This window comes from Somniosus microcephalus, chromosome 3 (genome assembly GCF_052327205.1).
Source record: "Somniosus microcephalus isolate GS21.2 chromosome 3, FLI_Smic_1.0, whole genome shotgun sequence".
In the NCBI taxonomy this organism is placed as follows: domain Eukaryota; kingdom Metazoa; phylum Chordata; class Chondrichthyes; order Squaliformes; family Somniosidae; genus Somniosus; species Somniosus microcephalus.
Genome location: NC_140989.1, coordinates 131,977,135 through 131,999,342, shown reverse-complemented (window position 1 = coordinate 131,999,342; position 22,208 = coordinate 131,977,135). Strand labels below are relative to the sequence as shown.

At 46.5% G+C, this 22,208-nt stretch overlaps 2 protein-coding genes across 2 annotated transcripts in view; one reads left to right on the top strand and one right to left on the bottom strand.

Moving 5' to 3' along the window:
• dnaaf10 (dynein axonemal assembly factor 10) overlaps positions 1–22,208 on the top strand; it is a 151,702-nt gene that overhangs the window by 89,772 nt on the left and 39,722 nt on the right. The gene's annotated exons all lie outside the window — the stretch shown is intronic.
• Positions 773–18,644, bottom strand: pno1 (partner of NOB1 homolog). The gene is made up of 7 exons (XM_085981624.1): positions 18,419–18,644; positions 14,777–14,926; positions 14,036–14,119; positions 7,891–7,951; positions 5,170–5,287; positions 3,238–3,308; positions 773–1,091 (listed from the first exon to the last, which is right to left on the bottom strand). Exons 1-7 carry the CDS (start codon positions 18,590–18,592, stop codon positions 1,024–1,026), a joined length of 726 nt encoding a protein of 241 aa, XP_085837750.1. The 5' UTR covers positions 18,593–18,644; the 3' UTR covers positions 773–1,023.

Genomic DNA, 22,208 nt, shown 5'->3' with positions numbered 1-22,208 from the left:
ACCTCCTGGCCCCAGTCAACAAGCGGCCCCCGATCGCCGCCATCTTTGTGAAGGCTGGAGGGGTGGGCCTCAGCCGAGCGTCACTACCTTAGCAAAGGGTGCGCGAGCAGCTGAGACGCGGCGTCGCTCTCGGGAGTGCTGATCTCCGGCAACCGGACCCGCTGGCCGTCTCTCAGCCGCAATTGGCGCTCTTCAAGCCAGCTCGGGAGGGCGGGGCCATGTCAGTGCGTGGGGCAGCACGGAGCTCCGTGGAGCCATCGCCGGGCTCGGGTGCTTTGTGACCTGCGGCCGAACAGCGGCTGCGGACCTCGAGCTGACCAGGGCGCTGGACTCGGCTGGGCCATGTCTTTGCGGGTGTTCGCCTCGGCCAACGGCATCAGGGCGATTGGAGCGGGGGAGGAGGAGGGGGGGTGGGAGAGTTTACCTTCTTCCTTCGAAGGGTTACCCCGGCAACCGGGCGTGGCCATCTCTCCGGCTCACGCCTGTTCTCGGGGCTTGGCTCCATTTGCGGCTGCGGGCCACTCGCCCCCTCTCTCCTTCCCTCTGTCTCTCTCTCTTTTCCCCCCCCCCCTCCCAGTTGCTCTCTCTCTCTTCCTTCCCCCCCCCCCCCCCCCCAGTCGCGCACTCTCTCTTTCTCCCCCCCCCCCCCCCAGTCGCGCACTCTCTCTTTCCCCCCCCCCCCCCACAGTCGCGCTCTCTCTCCCAACAACAACATGCCCTCGAAAAAGCCTCGGCACCGCTGGGCACTCCAGCTAGTATGTACATAGAACACTTCATAATTTATTTGTTTAATCCCATTATTCATGAAATGGTTATACAGTCAATGTAGATTTAGATCACATCTCTCAATGGCAGTGCATAAATTGGAGGAAAAAATACACTTAATTATATGCAGGCTAATTTTACATTTGATCAAGACTGGGACTATCAATATTACACATCACATAAACCAATCTAGATACTGTCATCCAGAGTCACTTGTCATATTGTGCAAATTTAGAAAGCAGTGGATTTACACCATGCTCAGAAACGCTCTGCTGCTCTACTTGCTACTGCTCGAATGTTGCCATAAACTTTAGATGGTGGGCTCCCTGTAACAAAAGTTAGAAAGATTAGATAAAAATCAGCCACTTGCAAAAAAAGCTTGACATACATAGCTCAGTCAACAATGAATGATAGGATCCAGGGACAAAAACAGGATTGCAGAGCAGGTTCTACCACAATGAAGGATGGAAAGGAGCTCAAAGTGTGATGACCCAGTGAAGTGGGGTAGCGTACTCATTATGTAGAGCTAAGTTTTATTGAATTGAGCCTAATCCTAACTTGCTTGGGATAAAGCAGCTTAAGGATTGGAATCAAGCCTCTTGTCTAATGTGAAGTTGGTCCACCTTCAGCAACTGAAGAAATCCTTGTAAAAGACAAGACATTCAGACTGCTTATGGAGCAACTGGTGCCATTGAACCCAGGAAGATATCTGGCTGGTCCAATTGTTACTGTGACCTTTCATCAGGACTAAAACATAAATAAATCAATAAACTGGGAGAGAGTAAAAGAATTAACATACACCAGTCACAGAAAAACTGGGTTGAATGCCCTGAGTACTGCTCAGTTAGAGATTGTTAGATATAAATGATCAGTCAGGATGAAATCAGTTGCAAATCTGAGGTGACTAAAATACAAGCAAAAACCTTCCCTTTCCTCATGCCCCACAGACCTTAGCACTTCCTATTGTGAAGGTGAGAGGATATAGCTATCATCTGAAGTTACTGAAACATGCTCAAACCAAAGAGGTGCAGAATACAGGAAACTTTTGATTTACTGGCACCTAAATAACCGGAAATCTCGATTAACCGGCAAAATTCAGGAGTAGGTTTTACTTCATATTCTACTTGCGTTCCTCCATCTGTTGCTGTGCAAGGGTGTGGCTGTAGCTGTTGCTAAGCTAGAGACGCTTGCAACTTGTGGCCATTGTTCTGAACTTGTTGCTAAGCAACAGGGTTTGTTGCTTTATACGGAGCGGTCAGCTCTCCGTATCTTTTACTATAGCGTTCAGTTTTCCGGAATTTTTGATGAACTGGCACCACGTCGGTCCCGTCCATGCCGGATAAAAAAAAGTTTCCTGTAACTAGTAAAGATTATACTGTTCCTAAAGCCTGTGTTGAGCTTCATCGGAACAATGTAGGAGAGCAAAGGCATATTAAAGTGGGAGGCCAGGTTCACTGAAGCAGTCACCTAATCTGCATATGATCCAACGTCAATAACCTATCTTTTCTCCTTACAGACACTGACCTGTTTTCACTGACGTTTAAACATTCTCAGCATAGTCCTAGTTCAGCTCAGTTTGATGCATATTTAAGAGGTCTTCATTATTACCACCCAAAATTTTACAGTATCAAAATGGAAGAACTCCAATGGCTTATTCCACTACCTAGTTCTGGTTTTTACTTCCCATTTCTGAGATCTTCCTCCGTTAAACTTTGCAAACATTCTTAATGGTATCAAAATTGCACTTATTAATAGGGACATAGTTTATAACTAAGTCAGCCAAATGGGGTAGTGCCAAGGATAGTTTGCTGCCTTTATTCTTCTGATCCTATCAGTGGCAGTGAAATAACTGATGTGTTCTAGGTACCATTGAAGGTTTCATGCTGTTTTTGTCATCTCAAAATTTCTACGTGTTCTACCTGGCATTTTAATTGGTCTGAAGCATCAAGTCAACTTTATTTCTGCTTCTAACTTCTCTAAATCCACTATTTAATGCTGTTAAAGTAGCTAATGAAAAGCAGCATCAAGCACCATCTCCTAGCTGTCACTTTTGGCACTAAGCAAAAGCCATCTAATGACAACTGGGAATCCTTCTTTATACTGCCTATTGAATGACCAGCTTTTTTTGAAAGGTATTAGAACCTTCTGAGAAACAGGAACAGTATTCCAATATTGGAATTGCCCAGCAGCTGTAAGATGCCTGTTATAGTTCAGTAGATTGCATTCCTTAAAACAAAAGCTGAAATACTGCCCTTCAATGAAAAGATAATTAAAACAAAACAAAAAAGTTGGCACTTAAAAAGTACATCTTGTGTACACAGAGGTGCAACAAGCAACTTTTCTAAAGCATTTGTAGGCATGCTTCAGTCATACCCTTTTTGGATAGTTAAGGGATATTTTCTTTTGTTAGGTTACAAAAGAAGCTCTTGCATGGTTACAAAAGAAGCTCTTGCATAGCAAGATCGATCATACCTAGAATAAGGTTGCAGATTGCTGTCCGAGCCATCTTAATGTTCTGAAAAGAGCCAAGGATGTGGACTTTCCTATTAAGATAAAGAGTCAGTTACTGAACTGTACAAATGCTGAACTCATTCACACAATATTCCACACCTATATCATCTTAGAATTCATCCAATGTTCAACTCATCATTAACTGTCAGAGTAGGCAACTTTACTTAGCATTCTACTTGTTAAACAGGACAAAAAAAACACACTGCAGCACTAGCCTCAGGAGCTACCACAAATAAGTTGCTGAAAGATTGTGAACACTGATATTACGTAGTATATTTCAAACTGCTTGCCACGCTAGCTCAGACAGGCATCTTGTGCAAGGAGTCTCCAAATAGAAATGGAGATATAGAATGATAGCAAAGTGCTGGAAAAACTCAGCAGGCCAGGCGACATCCGTGGAGAGAAATTAGAGTCGATGTTTCGGGTGAACCCTTTTTCAAAACTGGAAAGGAAATTAACTGAAATTTCCTTTCCAGTTTTGAAAAAGGGTTCACCCGAAACGTCGACTCTAATTTCTCTCCACGGATGTTGCCTGGCCTGCTGAGTTTTTCCAGCATTTTCTGGAGATATAGAATATTCTTGAAACACTAGATAAAAACTGTTCAATTACAAATCCAAGAAATTGCTATGGAAATAATCTGTATTCTGTGCAAGTGGACATTACGCACAACTCTCACTTCCTCTTTCTCAGTGATGCTGCTTCAGATTGGCTTCATTGGGTATCTACACTAATAAAAGCTACAAATTAAAGTGGTACTATTGTTGCAATACAGGTTAATACTAATTCAACTGTTCCCATCCTCATTGTTAAATACACAAGTTGGACATTTATTAAATGTATAAGGGTAGCACGGTGGCATAGTGGTTAGCACTGTTGCCTCACAGCGCCAGGGACCCGGGTTCGAATCTGGCCTCTGGTGACTGTCTGTGTGGAGTTTGCACATTCTCCCCGTGTTTGCGTGGGTTGCCACCGGGTGCTCCGGTTTCCTCCCACAGTCCAAAGATGTGCGGGTTAGGATGATTGGCTATGATAAATTGACCCTTAGTGTTAGGGGGATTAAATACGTGGGGATAGGGTGGATATGTGTTGGTGTAGGGGTTACGGGGATCGGGTGGGATATGTGTCGGTGCAGGCTCGATGGGCCGAAATGGCCTCTATCTGCACTGTGGGGTTTCTGTGATACAGAAAGGATGTTTTCTGCTTTTCTTTTAATAAAAGGAACTGTTTGCTTCAGTAGGTTTTGCCAAAAGCTCAATGTGGAAGATAGCAATATCCAAAGTAAAAATATCAACTTTGTGAAACACTAGCTTTCCTCAAACATTCAGTAAGTTCAGACTTTAAAAAAGGTTACATTTAAGAAATTAGGCACTAACTGAGGACCTATACATCACCTCACTATAAATGTACAATCATACCTCCGAGCAAGTGAATTTTTTTTTTTTTTTTTTAAATACTGGGATTTGTTTTTTGAAGAGTTCATATATATTCAACAGGTTGCTGCTGAAGCCTATAGTTTTGATTATAGTTTCCATCATCATGATGATATCTCACTTTGTTTGAATACTAATGTGCCATAATAGCTATCGAGTTTCCTAACTTGATTAAGCTACCAGTGAAATGCACATGAAGTTTAGGTGCTTTCCAACAGGGAGGTGAAAAATTGTACTTCGAATTACTTAATGTTATTTCCACAAGTGATGCATCATGATCCAAAATACAGCAATACTCAGGCAACGCAACACACCACTTGAATTCACTAGCAAAGACATTTGAGGGGGGATCGGTACTACATTTTCCTTCAGCTATCAGTGCTGATTCCACAGATGAGAAAATACAATGTGTTTATTGACAACAAAGATAAAACTGAACCCATAAACATTCTTTGTACTTACGAGTCAGCAAGAACTATTCTCGTTCTTGTTACATTTTCTATTGTAAACTTCGTTTTTCCTCCTTTGCCAGCTATTCGTCCTATCGCTCTGGAAAGATGATCACCTTTTAATGGTTTCACTGGAGGAAGGAATCACATGTCTGATTTTCCATTTCTAAATATAATATACTTTCAGACCTAATGCAATATACAACTATAGTTAAAACTGAGCGCTTTAAATAAAAAAAATTGTGAACTGGTACCGAGAACAGTTTATTCCTATTGGCAGCAAGCTGAGCTTCCCACCCTATATCCTACTTCCACTTCTAACATTACTGGTCTCCACCCCTGCCTCAGCCTAACTGCTGTTGAAACCCTCTTCCACATCTTTGTCACCTCCAGACTCGACTGGCCTGCCTCCCATCTTCCACTCCATACATTTCAACTCATACAAAGCTTTGGCGTTCATATGCTAACCTACATTCTCTCGCTCACCCCAGCCCCCCCCACCCCGCTTTCAATTTAAAATGTTCATCCTCTTGTTCAAATCCCTTTATGGCCATGGCCCCCTCCCATTATCTCTCTAACCTCCTCCAGCCATGGCCCCCTCCCCACTATCTCTCTAACCTCCTCCAGCCCTACAACTCCCGACCATCCCCAAAACAACTCTGCATTCTTCCAACTCTGGCCTCCACCATATCCCCCATGTCCTTTATCCCACCATTGGCAGCTGTGCCTTCAGCCATGTATGTCCTAATCTATGGAATTCCCACCCTAAACCTGTAATGTGTAAAAAGGATTACACATTACAGCTGACTGAATCCGAGGTCCGGAGAACCTTCAGGAGGGTGAAAGCACGGAAGGCAGCCGGCCCAGACGGGGTTTCACCCCGTGTCTTCAAGACCTGCGCAGACCAGCTGGCTCCTGTGTTCACGGACATTTTTAACATCTCATTGCAGCAGTCTGTTGTACCAGTGTGCTTCAAGGAGACAACCATTGTGCCGTTACCTAAGACCACCAAGGTAACAGGCCTCAATGACTATCGTCCCATGGCTCTAACATCTATAGCCATGAAGTGCCTGGAAAAGCTGGTCATGACACACATAAGCAGCATCATATCCGATTCCTTGGACCCGTTCCAGTTCGCATATAGGGCGAACAGGTCTGTAAACGATGCCATCTCCCTAACACTACACACTGCCCTGGAACACCTAGACAGGAGGGACACTTACGTCAGACTGTTGTTCATTGACTACAGCTCTCCATTTAATACTATTATTCCCTCCAAGCTGGTCCTGAAACTGAGGGACCTAGGCCTGGACACCCCCATCTGCAATTGGATTCTGGATTTCCTGACTGGTAGGCCTCAAGTGGTGAAAATAGGGAACAACACCTCATCCACTCTGGTCCTCAACACTGGAGCGCCACAAGGCTGCTGCCTCAGTCCTTGGCTGTACTCTCTGTTTACACATGACTGTACAGCCATACACAGCAACAACCGGATTATCAAGTTTGCCGACGACACCACAGTAATTGGCCTGATAAGCAACAATGACGAGACGGAGTACAGAGATGAGATAGTCCAGCTGATGAGATGGTGCAATGACAACAACCTTGCCCTGAACGTTGGCAAGACTAAGGAGCTCATCGTGGACTTCAGAAGCCACCGAGGGAACCATCGCCCCATCAGCATAGACGGGACACCAGTGGAAGTCCTCAGTTGCTTCAGATTCCTGGGACTGCAGATCTCTGATGACCTGACCTGGAACCATAATACTGAGGCTATGCTGAAGAAGGCACACCAGCGCCTCTACCCTCTACGGTGCCTGAGGAAATGCGGCATAAGCACACAGTGGCTTGTGAACTTTTACCGCGGCACCATAGAGTGTCCCGACGAGTGGTGTCAATGTGTGGTATGGTAACACCACTGCACAGAACAAGAAAGCCACCCAGAGAGTTGTGAATACGGCAGAAAAGATCATCGGGTGTGCACTTCCGTCCATCGAGGAGATCTTCCAGACCAGGTGCCGGAACAAGGCCCGCTCCATCATCCAGGACCCCAATCACCCTGGGCACAAACTGTTCTCCCTCCTGCGGTCCGGACGTCGGTACCGCAGCATCCGAACCAGGACCAGCAGGTTTAAGAACAGTTTCTATCCACAGGCAGTGCGCCTACTGAACTGCTAACCGCACTGCCCCATATATTATTATAGTTATATGTTTATGTAAATATATATATTACTAGCTGGGGAGCCCCGCGTTGCGAGGGCAATTTTGGGGCGCTTGGTCTCCCTGCCCGTGTGTCCCCCCTCTCCCGGTCATGTCCTCTCCCTGTCCTATCCCTCCCTCCCTCCCCTCCCCTCCCTTCCGTCTCCCTCTCTCCCTCCCCCACCCCTCCCCCACCCCACCCATCCCCTCCCCACCAGGCCCTCCTTAAACCTATCCCTTTGAACAAGTTTCTAGTCACCCCTCCCAATATTTCTTTCATGGCTCAGTGTCAATTTCTGTCTGATTACACTTCTGTGACGTGCCTTGGAGCTTTTTCTTGCGTTAAAAGTGCTATATAAATGAAATTTGTTGATTCCTTACAGAGCCAAGTTAGCACGTTATAAACTTTATTAGAGTCAAAATCGGGTTTGATACTGACGGACTAATGTATCCGGCAGACACGAAGGGCTGAATGGCCTCCTTCTGTACTGTAAATTTCTATGATTCTAATAACAAACACCTACAATAAACTCACCATCCGTAATGTCAAATGTTTCTAGGAATAGGTCATCCAATCGAATTAATGCTAATGCATCCTACATATTAAATGGATAAAATAAATGATTAAAAAGCAGTAAATTACATACACTGTACATTTAAAGGCAAAAACCTGCGTTGCTGAAGATTCCATCCCTTGGATAAGATCAGGTTGCCATTAAAGATCCCATGGCACAATTCAAAGGGCAGCAGGGATTCCTTTCAATGTGCCAGTCAACATGTTCCCCCATCAAACTCAAATCCCTCCACCAAAAACAGATTACATGGCCATCTCATTGCTGTTTGTGAGATCTTGCGGTGCACAAAATCTGGCTCCATTTACTACCGCACTTCAAAAGTAATTCAGTGTACGTGGAATGTTTTGGAACTTTTGAGATGTGATAAAATGCTATATAAATTAACTTAAAAAAATATATATATAATTTAAAAAAGTTAACATTTCTTTATAGTGCCACCTGACATAAATCGTTGCTCTAGCACACTGCATATGGAGTAAATAAAAAATCGTTTTGCATTCTGCTGCAAATAGAATGCATTACACCATTCTCATTAGAGTTCTACTTTGATACAATTTGACCTTTTTATTTACAATCACTTTAGTCTCATACTGAACCCCAAAGTTTATCTTTATGTGGCACTCCTTAGTTTGGATACAGAGGTCTTCACAAATCTTGGCGGTTCCTTTCCGGATCACATTATATCACATCACTTATTAATACTATACACCCAGTGTCAATGTGGTTTTTCAATACAGTATATTAAAAAAGTATATCAATTAACAAAGCACATTAATCTTGGGCTAATGATTTATCATGGCATGACTTCCCAGGACAAATCCATTGACTTTCACAACCCGTGATAAGCAGGATATTTCCCGTCATACTTCTTTCAGTAAAAATGATCCTTTATTGGGTACAATATGCTGTCATTTCAGAAATTATTTTATCATATAATTTCCTGAAAGTTCCTACAGCACAAATCTGGTTGATTTTCATTGTCAGGAGCTGGTAAAATAAGTATTTCCATACAGGCAAAAATCTTGGATAAATTAGATAAAATTACTTTCCCGAGTGGCATTGGCACATTGCAGTTAGAATACATGTTACTGTAGGAATGTCTAGTTCCTATCCAAAGACTGAGGTTCACTCAGGCGCTCAAACAAAACGAAGTTTAATGGAAACTAACAGGTTTAAACAAGTAACTACAGGAGAACATCGAGTGTAGGTCTACTCAGTTCGGAGGCTCCACGAGGACTGCTCCGGAGGTCCCGTGGTTGATGTCATGACGTCCTCACGTTCTTCCCGCCAGTGGGGGATCACGTGATGAACGGCATGACGTCATCGCGTTTACCCGCGCTGTTAAAGTAATCACGCTCTGTACAAGTAAACAGTATAAATACAGATACAGACTCAGGCTGTAGCTAACATGTTGTTAAAGGGAATTATATACAAACGATCTGAGTCCTTTAGTGGCTCTGCCACATGTGCCCCCCCAGAATTGTCTTTAATAGCAAAAGTGAGACGGCGAGGAAGCCTGACAAGCCTGTCCGAGGGACTTCTGTAACCCTGAAGTGGAAGCTGATGGACGGTGGTCGAGCTGGCTGGCGGTTGTGGTGGATCTGGCACGGCGACTGTGGGCGGTCGGCCACGTTTTGGCGGTTGAGCGATCTCAACTGGGCGGTTCAGGTCTAAGTGTGCCGGCTTCAACCGGTCAACCGAAATGTGGTCTGGTTTACCTCAGATATCGACCAAAAAGGTTTTATCTCCCGGCTCTATAACGCGGAAGGGACCAGTGTAAAGGGGCTTGAGCGGATCCCGGTGAGCGTCGTGGCGGATAAACACGTACTCGGCGCTCTTCAGCTCAGCTGGGACATGGGAGCTCTGTAAGCCGTGATGCGACGTAGGCACTGGAGTGAAACATCTGGCCGCCTCCTGGTGGCTGACGAGTTGCTAGGATGCGGACCATGGCTCTGTTGGAGACGGGAGGAAATCCCCTGGAACTCGAAGTGGCTGGCCATATACGAGTTCCACCAAGGACGATTGCAAATCTTCTTTGGGCGCCGTACGAAGCCCTAAAAGGACCAATGGAAGTCTGTCCACCCATCCCGCGCCTTGAAGACTGGCCCACAGAGCGGCTTTGAGTGACCTGTGGAATCACTCGCACAGGCCGTTCGCCTGTGGATGATAGGCGGTGGTGCGATGTAGTTTGGAGCCGAGCCCGAGCTACAGCGTTCCAGAGTTCAGAGGAAAACTGCGGTCCACGATCGGAAGAGATGTCCGCCGGTACCCCGAAACGAGCAACCCAAGAGGAGATGAAAGCTCTGGCTATGTCTGCCGAAGTGGTGGAAACCAAAAGAACTGCCTCTGGCCATCTAGTGGTGCGGTCTACCATTATGAGGATGTGTGTAAAACCTTGAGAAGGTGGAAGCAGCCCCATGAGGTCGAACCGACGCTCTGGAACAGCGAAAGTGGCCAATGGAGCTTTTACATGACGCTGTACCTTGGCCTTTTGGCAGACCACGCAGGTGTTGGCCCAGTCGCGGACATCCATGTGCATACCCCTCCAGACGAATTTTGACAACATCAGCCTTTGCGAGGCCTTCATGCCAGGGTGTGACAACCCGTGTATGGCGTCGAACATTGTTCGGCGCCAGGCGACTGGTACGATAGGGAGGGGAGCTCCCATGGAGACGTCGCAAAGTAGCGTGGTGCCTGCGGCATGGAATTGGACGTCGGCCGCTTGGAAGCTAGAGGGGCTGGTTCTGTATGATTGGACCTCTGGGTCCGAGGCTTGATCTGCAGCCATTAGGGCATAGTCGATTCCGAGGTGGACTGCGTGAACAGTCGCGCGGGAGAGGCAATCCGTCACCAGGTTGTCTTTACCGGACAAATGCTGGATGTCCGTGGTGAATTCTGAAATGAACGTCAGGTGACGTTGTTGCCGAGCTGACCACGGTTCGGCGGTCTTGGCCATAGCGAACGTTAGTGGCTTGTGGTCTACGAAAGCCGTGAACGGACGTCCCTCTAGTAAGAACCGGAAATGGCAGATGGCTAGAAAAAGGGCCAGCAACTCCCGGTCGAAAGTGCTGTACTTTCTTTCGTCTCGCCGTAGTTGACGGCTGAAAAACGCCAGCGGTTGCCACGTCCCATTCACCCACTGTTCCTGCACTGCGCCGATTGCGTAGTCCAACGCGTCGGTGGTAGTAAGGGCGATGGTGGCACCTGGAAGCGGGTGCGCCAACATGGTTGCATTGGCCAAGGCGCCTCTGGTGTCGACGAACGCCCGGTCCATCTCGGCCGTCCAACTGATCGGATCCTTACCGGACTTGGCCTGGAGGGCCTCGTACAAGGGCCGCATAAGCAGGGCCGCCTTAGGGACGAACCGGTGATAAAAATTGACCATCCCGAGGAACTCTTGTAGGGCCTCGCCGGTCTGCGGGCGCGGGAAAGATGTAATCGCCTCGACCTTCGTCTGTAAGGGAATTGCGCCATCTGATGTGATGCGGTGGCCCAAGAAATCAATCCGCTGCAGGCCGAACTGGCACTTGGATGGGTTGATAATCAAACCATGCTGACTGAGGCGTGTAAAGAGGGTGCGCAAATGGCAGAAGTGCTCCTCTTTGCTAGGGCTGGCGATGAGGATGTCGTCGAGGTAGACGAAGAGGAATTTTAGGTCCCGAAGGACGAAGTCCATCAAGCGTTGGAAAGCCTGTGCAGTGTTCTTCAAGCCAAACGGCATCCGGAGAAATTCAAACAGGCCGAATGGGGTGATGACTGCGGTCTTCGGGACGTCTTGCGGGTGCACGGGGACCTGGTGGTAACCACGGACAAGGTCGACTTTTGAAAAAAAATTATTTCTCGCCAAATGGGCCGAGAAATCTTGAATATGCGGGATCGGGTACCGATCAGTAGTGGCGTCATTCAGGCGTCGGTAGTCGCCGCATGGCCGCCATCCGCCGCCGGGTTTCGCAACAATGTGGAGAGGCGAAGGCCAGGGACTATTCGACCGGCGCATAATCCCCAGCCGCTCCATCATGTCGAATTCCACTTTCGCAGCCGCGAGCTTGCCGGGTTCAAGTCGTCGGGCCCTTGCGTAAACCGGGGGTGGGGGGGGGGGGGGGCAGTAGTGATGATGTGATGTTCTACACCACGTTTCGTGGCCGGAGGAGGAGAAATTGGGCCTAGTCAGATCTGGGAACTCTCCGAGGAGGTGAGCGAAGTCATCTGGAGGTGGGAACGCACAGGAGACAGTGTTACGGCGTTACCGCGATAGCACGGGATGGAGTGGAACATGGCTGCATTGATCAACCGGCGGTGCCTGACATCGACCTGGAGGCCGTTGGCGCACAAAAAATCCGCACTGAGGATGGCCTGCGAGACTTTAGCCGTGATGAATTCCCAGTGGAAGCGCTGGCCGCCGAAGCACACCTGGACCCGCCGCCTTCTGAAGGTCCGCACCATTTGCTGCCACGAGGGAGGGGCCGTGGCCCCCAGCCTGTATATCGAGATTTGACGCAGGTAGGATGCTACACTGCGCCCCGGTGTCGCAAAGGAAACGTCGACCAGATAGGGAGTCGATGATGAAGAGAAGCTTTCCCGAATTTCCGATGGCCATCGCAGCTGCGGGGCGCTCATCAGACCCGGTCCTCTTTTGCCAGGGTTGCTGTCGATGTCTTTTTTTTTCTGAGCAAAAAGCTGCAGGGAGGGCAGCAGCATCTTGCTTTTGCGCCAAAACGGGCGTGGTAGCACAACCCCGCTGATTGAGGAGCTGGAGCAGCGTCTGTGGGGGATGGGCGCCTCGTGGCAGCGCAGTGCTGCTGTGTCACCGCGAAAATCTTGTCCGCTTCGGCAGCAAGCTCCACGCAGTCTGTGACTTCGGACCTGGCTAGGGCAGCCTGAACTTGCTCCGGTAGTTGGCTGAGGAATAGCTCCCTGAAGAGGAAGCATTCCGGTTTGGAACCGAGGAGTGTGAGCATTTGGCTCATGAGCTCGGGCGGCTTGTAGTCCCCGAGGCCGGGCATAGCGAGCAGCCGGCGAGCGCGCTCCGACTTCGTGAGCCCGAAGACCTGTAGCAACCGCGCCTTTAACGTGTCATACTTGCAATCAGTAGGCGGACTACCAAGTAGGCTGACGATCCGCGAGGCTGTGGCGCTGTCGAGGGCGGAGACCACGTAATAATAACGGGTCTGATCCGCAACGATGTCCCTGATGGCGAACTGGGCTTCAGCCTGGATGAACCACGCGGCTGGTTGTTGCTCCCAGAACTGCGGTAGCTTCAAGGTAACGGCGTTCATTTCCATGTTGAGTATCTTCTGCGAAAACCGTTCGCAAAAGTCGGGGTCACCAATGTAGGAATGTCTAGTTCCTATCCAAAGACTGAGGTCCACTCAGGCGCTCAAACAAAACGAAGTTTAATGGAAACTAACAGGTTTAAACAAGTAACTACAGGAGAACATCGAGTGTAGGTCTACTCAGTTCGGAGGCTCCACGAGGACTGCTCCGGAGGTCCCGTGGTTGACGTCATGACGTCCTCACGTTCTTCCCGCCAGTGGGGGATCACGTGATGAACGGCATGACGTCATCGCGTTTACCCGCGCTGTTAAAGTAATCACGCTCTGTACAAGTAAACAGTATAAATACAGATACAGACTGTAGTTAACATGTTGTTAAAGGGAATTATATACAAACGATTTGAGTCCTTTAGTGGCTCCGCCACATTACCATCTTTTAATTTGAAGGGGCGGAGGGGAAAAATCCGTTACAGTATTTGTTCTTTGCAGAGATAGTCCAGATACATTTGTCCAGCAAACATGGATCGTCCTGTGGATAAGAGATGAATCACTGGTGCTAATACTATAGTTTCAGAAATGCCTCCGTGTGGGTACTGTCAAAGAAGGTGAGAACTGGCATTCATTTTTATGACCGAGCCAAACCCCATTCTAACCAATGCCCGTTTTAATAGAATGGTATTTATTGGTAGTTAATAATAAGGTTGAGTGGGTTCCATCGAGGTAATTATGAGTCATAATTAAGAGTATTACATATTGTCTGCATGTTATTTCTATGCAACTACCCAGTACTATTTGGCAAATAACCAACCCTAATTATAGTACATTAACTTACCTCCACTTGGAATCCAAGAACAAAGGCCTTTACAAAGTCTGCAGCCTTTGTAAGTGAACCTATATCTTGTGTGTCTTTACAAGTCTGTAGAGAAGAATTGCATAAATATTTTTCAAAACAGCACATGTCAAGCATTCACATCTTTCATCAAGATGTTACAAAAACTGTTAAAACAAGAAAACTCATTCTAGATTTACAGCGTTGCAGTAACAGAAAAACAGTTACAGCATTTTAGGCTAAAACACCATCCATTTAAAAGTTACTATATACCACTGACCTCAGACTTGAACCTGTAACACACTCCCCACCTGCAGTCAGCCCAAAAAGCTGCATATCCCATTAAACCACAATAAGATATGAACCATGTCTAAGTTCAATTAAAACAATGTCAGACTAGTTTTATTCTTAAAAGTGAGTCTTTGTCTTAGACTGCAAAGAAACTGATATAGTGCACTTGAAATTTAAATTACAATGCCACTTATGGGTAATTCACCATTATTTTAAACATAGCACAATATGCAGTGGATGCATAAATGAGTACAAGAAGCCTGCGACGGAACTAGACAGGGAGCATGAAAATTAGCTCAAATACCCTGTTCCAAACAGAGAAAATGGAAGACTCTTTCCCCGCCACCCCCGCCCTGCGCAAAACACCCAAACTGTAGAGCACCTGGTACTGCCATTCACATCACTAACTACATGTTTTATTTTCTACATAACTGCATTTCTAAGTATAGTTACCTTGATTTCAACATTTCTAGTTTTCAGGTTAAATCTCACTTGCAGGTGCAAGTGTTCAACGATAGGAGTAAAGATTTTCAACCAGTTTTCTTTCAGGGGTGTATATCTATGTGCAGGTACAGCCACTTTACGAATTTCATCTTTGCCATCCTAAAAGAAAAATGGATGCCACGCAGGGTTAAGGTAATCTAAAAAAAAACACAAAACAATAACCTTTAAACGGGATGGGGAGAAATGGTAGCAAGTACACCAATTAAAAAGCAACTTCTGCTACCAGCTTGCCCTTCCCCATAGCAATTTTTCTTGCTCTCAGCCTGGCTCCTGCTTCAATCACCTCTTTAAAGTCAGCAGAAAGCAGGGTAAAAATATACAAGCATGCCAATACAGCATCTCAACAAAGTTTTTCTATGTACAGATGATACTTTTCAATTCTTTCCTCATTTCTTTGTGTACTGGGGAAATCTACAACAAATACAAAGAATTCTTGGAAATTTAAAACCAGTGGAAAGAAAATTCATGCCAATCTCATCTAGGGGTGCAGAATGCCAACTGTAATTTTACTAACTCTAGTTAGTGATACTAACAGATCTCAGTGGTCTGATTTGAGGATTTGTCCACCAATGAGGCAATAGATGTTAAAAAAGCCATTACCAAACCCCCAGGCCTCAAAAAGATCAAATAGGACTGGTCAACAAATAGGAAATATACAAGCACAAATAGGGTTTAGTTACCAGGTCTCAGTGCCACATGAGCTCCAGGGTCGAAGGTGGAACGAGTTAGGACACTGGCTTGCAAAGTTATCTGAAACACAGTGGGAAGATTCCTATTCCCTAGTGACAGATCTACCCCTCCAGATTCAATTAGTAAGCCAGCAGTGCCTTGGTGCAATGCTGGTCTATCTGGCTCAGGTGTCAGATCACCGAGCTTGAAAGAGGATTGATTTGGTTTCAGACTTCCATCACTGGGCATTTAGGCTTGGGGCCATCTCGAGCCTAGGCACCCCCTATTGCTCCCAAAGCTCCCAAGTTGGCCATCAAACGATCAACAAGCAAAGGTTGGAACCATTGGCAAATGGACAGCACGTACCTCAAGAGCAGCTTAGTGAGTAGCAAATCCAGCACCAGGTGTGAGTGTACTGTAGGTTGGTTAAGCTACCAGTGAATTATATAGAATTTACAGCACAGAAACAGGCCATTCAGCCCAACTGGTCCATGCCGGTGTTTACACTCCATATGAGCCTCCACCCACCATACTTCATCTAACTATCAGCATAACCTTCTATTCCTTTCTCCCTCATGCATTTATTTACCTTCCCCTTAAATGCATCTATGCCATTTGTCTCAACTACTCCATGTGGAATTCCGGCCTCTTGCACATCCCCGATTTTCATCATTCCACCATTGGCGGCCGTGCCTTCAGCTGCCTAGGCCTCAAGCTCTGGAATTCCCTCCCTAAAGCTCTCCACATCTCTCTCCACCTTTAAGGTGCTCCTTAAAGCCTAAGGCCTAGAAATTGAGTTGGGCCCGCGCCAGGGCTTTAGCGCCGGAAATTTTGCGCCGGCGCTAAGTCCCGCTGCGCGCGCCAAAAATTCAGTAGCGCCGTGCCCAGACGGCTGCGGGCGCTACTGGAGGGTGTCAGCGCCTCCCAATGGGCGCTGACTGCAGGATTGCGGCGCTAATCCCCCGCTGCGGCACCCGATGCGGTGCGGCAGGCTGGGGTACTGCAGGCCTCCTCCTTCTGTTAAGGAGGAGCTGCCTGCAGCCGCCCGCTGGCCGTTGGATTCGGGGAAAAAATGAGCCCGGCACCTCGGAGAAGTGCCGGGCTCTCGGCCCACACACATCTGTGCCGCGGGGGGGTGGTGGAGGAGTCCGGGGAGGGAGCTGCGGGCAGGCGGCTGCCGCGCCACCTTAATGCGCCGGCGCTAGGACCATGAAGGCACTTCTGAAAAATCGTTGGTTGCGGCTGCCACGGGCGAGGCGGCCGCAACTGAATTTCGGCGTTCGGGCGCGTTACCATGGCAACCGGGACGCTGCGCACACCGATGACGTCATCGGTGCCGGCGCAGCGCAACCGGTGTAACGCCGATGGTAGGGCCCTAGTCAATTTCAGAAGCGGCTATAATTGCGGCGCTAGGCCCTCTAGCGCCTCTAAATGGGCGCTGACCCCACTCAATTTCTAGGCCTAACTCTTCACCTGTCCTAATATCTCCTTATGTGGCTCAGCCTCAAATTTTGTTTGATAATCGCTCCTGTGAAGTGCATTGGTACATTTTACTACGTTAAAGGCGCTATGAGATAATAATTCAGGACAAAATTCACTGGCATTTGGAAAAGTATGGGCTAATAAATGAAAGTCAGCATAGGCTTAATAAAGGCAAATGATATTTGACTAACTTGATCAAGTTCTTTGATGAAGTAACGGAGCAGGTTGATGGGGGTAATGCGGTTAATAATGTGAATATGGACTTTCAAAAAGGAGTTTGATAAAGTACCACATAATAGGCTTGTTAGCAAAATAACAATTTCAAAGGCTGCAGATGACACGAAACTCAGAAATGTAATAGACAGTGAGGAGGATAGTAACAGATTTCAGAGAGGTCATAGACAGACTGGTGAAATAAATTTAATGCAAAGAAGTGAGAAGTGATACATTTTTGCAGGAAGAATGAGGGGAGGCAATATGAACTAAATGGTACAATTTTAAAGAGGGTGAAAGAAGAGAGACCTGGAGGGATACGTACACAAATCTTTGAAGGTGGCCGGACAAGTTGAGAAGACTGTTAAAAAAAACCCACATGGGATCCTTGGCTTTATTAATAGAGAAAGATTACAAAAGCAAGGAAGTTATGCTAAACCATTATAAAACACTGGTGAGAGCTCAGTTGGAGTATTGTGTTCAATTCTAGGCACAATACTTCAGGAAGGATGTCAAGGTCTTGGAGCGGGTACAGAAGAGCTTTACTAGAATGGTACCAGGAATGAGGGACTTCAGTTACATGGATAGACTGGAGAAGCTGGGGTTGTTCTTAGAGCAGAGAAGATTGAGAGGAGATTTGATAGAAATCAGAAACAGTAGCGAGAGTAAGGAGAAACTGTTTCCAGTGGTAAAAGGGTCAGTAACCAGAGGACACAGATTTAAGGTGATTGTCAAAAGAACCAGAGGCGACATGAGGAAATTTTTTTTACGCAGCGAGTTGTTGTGATCTGGAATACACCGCCTGAAAGGGTAGATTCAATAATAACTTTCAAAAGAGAATTAGATAAATACTTTACAGGGCTATGGGGAAAGAGCAGGGGAGAGGGATTAATTAGATAGCTCTACCAAAGAGCCGGCACAGGCACGATGGGCCGAATGGCCTCCCTCTGTGCTGGGTTACTCTATGATATAAATACAAGTTGTGGTTGAGTTCCACATTTTCACCACAGAATGATACAACAGAGGGAGGCCATTCAGCCCCTCATGCCTGTGCCAGCTCTTGGGTAGAGCTCTCCAATTAATCCCCCACCCTTCAAGTATTGACCACTCTCTGGAGTAAAGAACTTTCTCCCGAATTCCCCATTAGTGACTATCTTATACTGATGGCCCTCTAAAATCCGATGGGAAGGTGAAGATTTGGTGCAGCCGCCGGTCTCCCTCGCTTACCACCAGATGTTGCCCGGAGACGGGCGGGAATTCGGGCCTTTTGCTGGGTCGGGGCGAGTCCGTGTCCATGTGGCCCGCTCCCGGCTCCGACTCCATTTTCCTCTTGCGCTTAGTCCGCTTCTTAGCAACGCTGACGAACGCCGGCTCCGAGCCCGCGGCCTCCTGCACCTCCATGATCAGCGCTCACGCGGCTTGACCTCTGAAGAAGGACCCTCAGACTGTCCGCGCGCCTCGCCTGATTCTCCCTGGCAGCAGGGCTGCCCGCGCGGCTCGCCTGATTCTCCCACAGCACCGCAGATAGACCGTATTCGCCATGACGTCATCGGCCCATTTAGGACCCTGTCCTGCGCACTGTAAAGCGTTTGACTGCACCACATGGACCTTTAAAACTTTCACCCTGAATGTTTATTTCATGATATTGGCGTAAGAAAAAGTGCATGGATCATAATTTATTGAACGCAAATCTCAGATGGGATTTGGCTCTGTTTCTCTCTTCACAGATGCTGCCTGACCTGCTGACTATTTCCAGCATTTTGTTTATATCTCAAAAATGGGATACGAGTCCGATAAGAGTTTTCTTTCCTATAGAGTGGATACAGTCGGTTTATTAACCGCTCGGGGCGTGGGGGCGGATAGGAATATTAACAAAATGACAGTTTTGCAGGAAGAAGTTTGGTCAATAAATGTGAATCGTTATTTTAAAATAGTAATCTAGGATTGTAGAATCGTAAAATATAAATTAAAGAATCGTTAATAAGGGCTTGGATAATAAGAGACAAAATGGGTTAAAGGAGCAAAGGAACCTACAGGTACAAATACACAAATCACTAAAAGTAGAGAGTTAGGTTAATAAGGCCATAAAAATGCAAACCAAGCACTGGGGTTCATTTCCACAGGGATAGAGTTGAAATGCAGAGAAGTTATATTAAATCTGTATATTTGAAAGCTGATAAATCCCCTGGACCTGATGGCCTACATCCTAGGGTTTTGATAGAGTTGGCTATAGAGATAGTGGATGCATTGGTTGACATTTTCCAAAATTCCATAGATTCTAAAATGGTTGGCAGGAATGACATATGAGGAGAGATTGGGTCGATTGGGCTTACACTCGCTGGAGTTTAGAAGAGTGAGAGGGGATCTCATTGAAACTTATAAAATTCTAACAGGACTAGACAGACTAGATGCAGGAAGGATGTTCCCGATGGCAGGGGAGTCCAGAACCAGGGGTCACAGTCTAAGGATAAGGGGTAAGCCATTTAGGACAGAGATGAGGAGGAATTTCTTCACCCAGAGAGTGGTGAACCTGTGGAATTCTCTACCACAGAAGGCAGTTGAGGCCAATTCATTAAATATATTCAAGAAGGAGTTAGATATCTTTCTTAAGGCTAAAGGGATCAAGGGATTTGGGGAGCAGGCAAGGACAGGTTATTGAGTTTGGATGATCAGCCATGATCTCATTGAATGGCGGAGCAGGCTCAAGGGGCCGAATGGCCTATCTTCTATGTTTCGATGTTCCTGCGGATTGGAAGGTAGCAAATGTAACCCCACTATTTAAGAAAGGAGGGAGAGAGAAAACGGGGAACTACAGACCAGTTAGCCTGACATCAGTAGTAGGGGAAATGCTAGAATCTATTATTAAGGACGTGGTAACAGGGCACTTAGAAAATAATAATAGGATTTGGCAGAATCAACACGGATTTAGGAAAGGGAAATCGTGTTTGACAAATCTGTTGGAGTTTTTTGAGGTTGTAACTAGCAGAATAGATAAGGGGGAACCAGTGGATGTGGTGTATTTTGATTTTTAAAAGGAATGCGATAAGGTGCCACACAAGAGGTTATTAAACAAAATTAGGCCTTATGGGATTGGGGGTAATATACTAGCATGGATTGAGGATTGGCTAATGGACAGAAAACAGAGAGTAGGAATAAACGGGTCATTTTTGGGTTGGTAGGCTGTAACTAGTGGAGTACCACAAGGATCAGTGCTTGGGCCTCAGCTATTCACAATCTACATCAATGATTTGGATGAGGAGGCCAAATGTAATATATCCAAGTTTGCTGATGAAACAAAGCTTGGGTGGGAATATAAGTTGTGAGGAGGATGCAAGGACAGGCTAAGTGAGTGGGCAAGAACATGGCAAATGGAATATAATGTGGAGAAATGTGAAGTTATCCACTTTGGTAGGAAAATAGAAAAGCAGAGTATTTTTTAAATGTTGAGAGATTGGGAAATGTTGGTGTTCAGAGGGACCTGGTGTCCTTGTACACGAATCACTGAAAGCTAACATGCAGGTACAACAAGCAATTAGGAAAGCAAATGGTATGTTGGCCTTTATTACAAGAGGATCTGAGTATAAGAGTAAAGACATCTTACTGCAATTATATAGGGCCCTGGTGAGACCACACCTGGAGTATTGTGTACAGTTTTGGTCTCCTTACCCAAGGAAGGATAAACTTGCCATAGAGGGAGTGCAATGAAAGTTCACCAAACTGGTTCCTGGGATGGGGGGATTGTCCCACGAGGAGAGATTGAGTAGACTAGGCCTATATTCTCTAGAGTTTAGAAGAATGAGAGGTGATTTCATTGAAACATACAAAATTATTACAGGGCTTGACGGGGTAGATGCAGGGAGGATGTTTCCCCTGGCTGGGGCGTCTAGAACCAGGGGTCACAGTCTCAGAATAAGGGGTTGGCCATTTAGGACTGAGATGAGGAGAAATTTCTTCACTCAGAGGGTGGTGAATCTTTGGAATTCTTTACCTCAGAGGGCTGTGGAGGCTCAGTCGTTGAGTATATTCAAGACAGAGATCGATAGATTTTTGAATATTAAGGGAATCAAGGGATATGGGAATAGTTCAGGAAAGTGGAGTTGAGGTAGAAGATCAGCCATGATCTTATTGAATGGCGGAGCAGGCACGAAGGGTCGAATGGCCTACTCCTGCTCCTATTTCTTATGTTCTTCTAGAACCTTGGTTATACCATAATTGGAGTACTGTGAACAGTACTGTATTATACAAAGGATACAGAGGCATTGGGGAAGGTACAAAAATGATTCACAAGGATGATACCACAACTGGTTAAGCAACTCCTCGGTTTTAAAATTCTCATCCATGCTTTCAAGTACCTCCATTCATATAGCACCTTTAAAGTAGTAAAACGTCCCAAGGTGCTTTACAGGTGCATTATATAACAAAATTTGACACCGAGCCACATAAGAAGATATTAGGGTAGATTGGTCAAAGAGGTAGAGTTAAGGAGCCTCTTAAAGGAGGAACGAGAGGTGGAGAGGTTTAGGGAGGGAATTTCAGAGCTTGGGGCCTTGGCAGCTGAAGGCACGGCCACCAACAGTTGAGCGAATAAAATCAGGGATGCTCAAGAGGCCAGAATTAGAGTACAAATATCTGAGGGTTGTGGGGCTGGAGGAGGTTACAGAGATAGAAATATAGAAACATAGAAGATAGGAGCAGGAGTAGGCCATTCGGCCCCTCGAGCCTGCTCCGCTATTCAATGAGATCATGGCTGATCATCCAAATTCAGTACCCTGTCCCTGCCTTCTCCCCATATCCCTTGATCCCCTTAGCCTTAAGAAATATATCCAATTCCTTCTTGAATATATTTCATGAACTGGCCTCCACCGCCCTCTGTGGCAGAGAATTCCACAGGTTCACCACTCTCTGGGTGAAGAAATTCCTCCTCATCTCAGTCCTAAATGGCTTACCCCTTATCCTTAGACTGTGACCCCTGGTTCTGGACTCCCCAACCATCGGGAACATCCTTCTTGCATCTAGT